At 37.6% G+C, this 3,260-nt stretch overlaps 1 protein-coding gene across 1 annotated transcript; it reads right to left on the bottom strand.

Annotated features, from left to right (window-relative positions):
• Positions 1-70: 70 nt before the first annotated feature.
• LOC113304111 (splicing factor U2af large subunit A-like) lies at positions 71-955 on the bottom strand. Its single transcript, XM_026553174.1, has 5 exons — positions 943-955; positions 715-770; positions 496-658; positions 270-337; positions 71-157 (listed from the first exon to the last, which is right to left on the bottom strand). Exons 1-5 carry the CDS (start codon positions 953-955, stop codon positions 71-73), a joined length of 387 nt encoding a protein of 128 aa, XP_026408959.1.
• Positions 956-3,260: the final 2,305 nt, after the last annotated feature.

Genomic DNA, 3,260 nt, shown 5'->3' with positions numbered 1-3,260 from the left:
TATGGTAGTCTGGGTTACATTGCTAAATGGAAATGATCCATTTTTGCTGCACACTCTCTTCTTGGTAAACCTAACACCGATTATGAGAAACATAGTGGTAGATGATACCGTAGAGGCACTGTCTTATACATGAAGTGTCGTAGTTCTCAACGAAAGCCTACAGGAGAAGAGTGTCATTTAGCAATACAAAGTAACAGTCAAAATTTTATAATACAAAGTAACAGTCAACCTAAGAGTGTCATTTAACAATACCTTACACTGAAACTAACCTTTCCAAGTCCTAGAGAGGGTTCACCGTTAGGTTGTGGACGGGGGATGACAATATTCATCAATGTACCTACAATCGCAAAATGTACGAGTTAGAAACAAATTATTCTGAAGGTCCAAAAGTGTAAACTAGTCGTTTAATTGGGGCGTGAAATCAAATATTTCCAAAGGCTGCGAAACACAAAAAAAACAAAAGCTCGAATATAAGAAACAAAGACATTAACTTACCAAATTTTCCACCTTCTACCCTCATATCTTCCAAAATATCTTCATACTCTTCATCATCTTTAAGCTCATCTGCAGTAACCACCTCTGTCAGGCATACGACCTTGGTAGCAATGCCACCTCCATTACCACCACCTAGACCACCTCCGGTTTGGAACAATTGCCTCTGCCAAAGAAAACAAGAAAACTCATCCCCTGCTGTCCACTGCACTACACAACCACCATTCCAGACATCCTCCTCAAAGCATTAATTGCATCAACATCTGCATCTTGACAACCTAGCCATGGCAGCAGCATCACAGTCACAGCACCAATATCCTAAGCCATTCTCCTCAAATCTATCAGCTGAATCCATCTGAGCCTTAACTGTAGTCCATTCATGTGCTACTGCAACAGCTCAACACCACCAGTTTCATGAGACATACATTCCCTTCTTCACAGCCATCATACCAGCATTCCCCATTACCATTTCACATCACTCCATTCATCTTGCTTCCAAATGTCCTAACATACAACTAGGTTCGCAGGCCATTCATTGTATTGCGGCATCTTCATCACCAACTGCAATCCCATTTTTATCTCAAGACTCAGTTTCAGCCATATTCATTTCAACTAAGAAAAAATACAATAAAGATAAGCTGTAACTAATTCCATACTCAAGTAGCCAAAATTGAGATGAACAGCCAACGAGAATAGCAATATCAAGATTATGAAATTTTTTACTTGAATAGACTAACAAGTCACCAAGATATCATTCAGAAATGTGTAAGAGATTGCCTACATTGTAATAAGTGAAACAGATAGAGGTATAAAAGATGTCAACATCTTGAAATTTAGAAAGAAAGAGAAAGAACAAATCAAGGGTGTCATTTGCCCACACAAACTGTTACATATTAGCTTGCAATGGTAAACAAGCCAATACATCGTATCTAAGCCAAATCAACCGTCCCATAGAATATAGACATTTCATTTTAAGTAAAAGCAACTGCATTGGAGGGCAAAACTCCAATGCCCAGGGTTCAGAAATCATCATATTATTTAAAAAGCTCGGCTTCTAATGACATCAAGATCCATCTCAGTAGGATCAGTTGCTTGCAACTCTACCTGAATTCCGTCAAGCTCTCTCTTGAAACTCTCCTATGAACTCGCGTAAATCATCTTGGTCCTCACCCTTGTGGTATCATGAGACCTTCAAAACACAATAATGAGACAAAGGTTACTCACAGTTCTAACCCTGACCAGAATTCCTATCAGACAACAAAATCGCATATATTCCCGTTTAAAAATCGCATAAATAATAAAAAATACGGAAATACGTATGCTGACGCACAACTTCCAGACCTTAATTTGAGAGAACGGTGAGACGATGGTCATCAAGATTTTGTCAAGAGATCTTTCGAGCTCTGGGACTTGGATTTGTAAGAAAACAATCCATAAGCATGACGGTACCTGACTATAGACTTTAAGGTGGCCCCTAACTACTCCAATCCCACTGGCATGATGTATCATAGCATCTCGATATTGCTCATACAGTACAACACAACATCTCGATACTTCTCGTACAGTATATCACAGTAGAAAACACACAATTATATAGTTTTAACAAACTTATTCAAATAAAAAACCGTAAAAAAAAACACGGTGCTTGGAAACACCGTACCCTTCTAACAAACATATCGTGTCCTTCTTGAAGATGCAGGCCAGTGTAAATGCAACTAACGAAAACAAATGTAAAAACATGGTGATTGAAACAAAATCCAAATCGGAAAAAGGAATTAGAAAGAAAGCGTGGAAACAGACCTTAGAGGAGCATAGAGGAGCACAATCGGTACAGTTTGGAGGTTTCTAAGACTTGGGTTTAAAAGCAGGAGTAGATAGAACATAATCTGATGAAAGTACATAATACCTTCAATTTAAAGGGCGTCGTATTTGTTCGGAGAACCGATAATCACCAAAGTGAGAATGTAGAACACCTAAAAAGACCAGAGAAACAAACAGCTAAAACATAGTTAATTACATGTGAGCTATCTGATAAACAAACAGATAACCGATGATCACTGATGTAATTAGCTATCTTAACACCTAGTCATCCATTAATCATAAAAGACCAAAATGAAAATTTAAACAACCCAAAGGCTCCATGAAAGAAAGACCAAGGACAACTACACAAAGGCTCTCTAAAAAAACAACGATGTTGTCACAATTTACAAAACCGCTTAATATATTAGATACATGTAATTAGCTATCTGAAAATGTTGACCTAAATTGGTTTTTCCTTGTCATCAAATGTCTGCTAGTTCGAATACTTCTACCACCTGGTCCACAATTTAAAAGGTAGTATGAGAAAAGAATTAGGCGCATTGCAGAGAAACGATTAACTAAAAATGGAGATAATAAAGATTTGCAAAGATTAGACTATTCAAGAAAGAATAACCTTTCTCTTTTGGCAATTCTCATAGCTTTCAGCTGACTCGCCAAGCTTCTCCAGAATAATTTGCTTTTGCTTATCCTTCTCTTCAATTTTGTACACAACAAAACGGAAAGTCCTTTTTTACTTCAATTCCAAAAACCTTTGTTTGCAATCATCGTGCCAGTAATCCCCGACGCTGCATTAGCCTAATACAAAAAATTCAATCCACAATTCAAAATCAATACCAATCCACTATACCCACATACCAAAATCAATACGAATCCAAATACAGGACCAACAAGAATCAATACCGAATACAAATTCCAACCTCCTCTCCCATTCTTCTCCATATCTTCCT

This window comes from Papaver somniferum, chromosome 8, assembly GCF_003573695.1.
Source record: "Papaver somniferum cultivar HN1 chromosome 8, ASM357369v1, whole genome shotgun sequence".
NCBI classification, from domain to species: Eukaryota; Viridiplantae; Streptophyta; class Magnoliopsida; order Ranunculales; family Papaveraceae; genus Papaver; species Papaver somniferum.
Note: the sequence above shows the minus strand (reverse complement) of the source record. Positions and strands in the feature narration are given on the sequence as shown.

Coding starts and splice junctions, on each gene's coding strand:
- LOC113304111 (XM_026553174.1), bottom strand. Junction 659..714: donor TGAGGAGGATGTCTGGAATG/GTGGTTGTGTAG, acceptor TTTCTTTGGCAG/AGGCAATTGTTCCAAACCGG. Junction 338..495: donor GGTAGAAGGTGGAAAATTTG/GTAAGTTAATGT, acceptor TTGCGATTGTAG/GTACATTGATGAATATTGTC.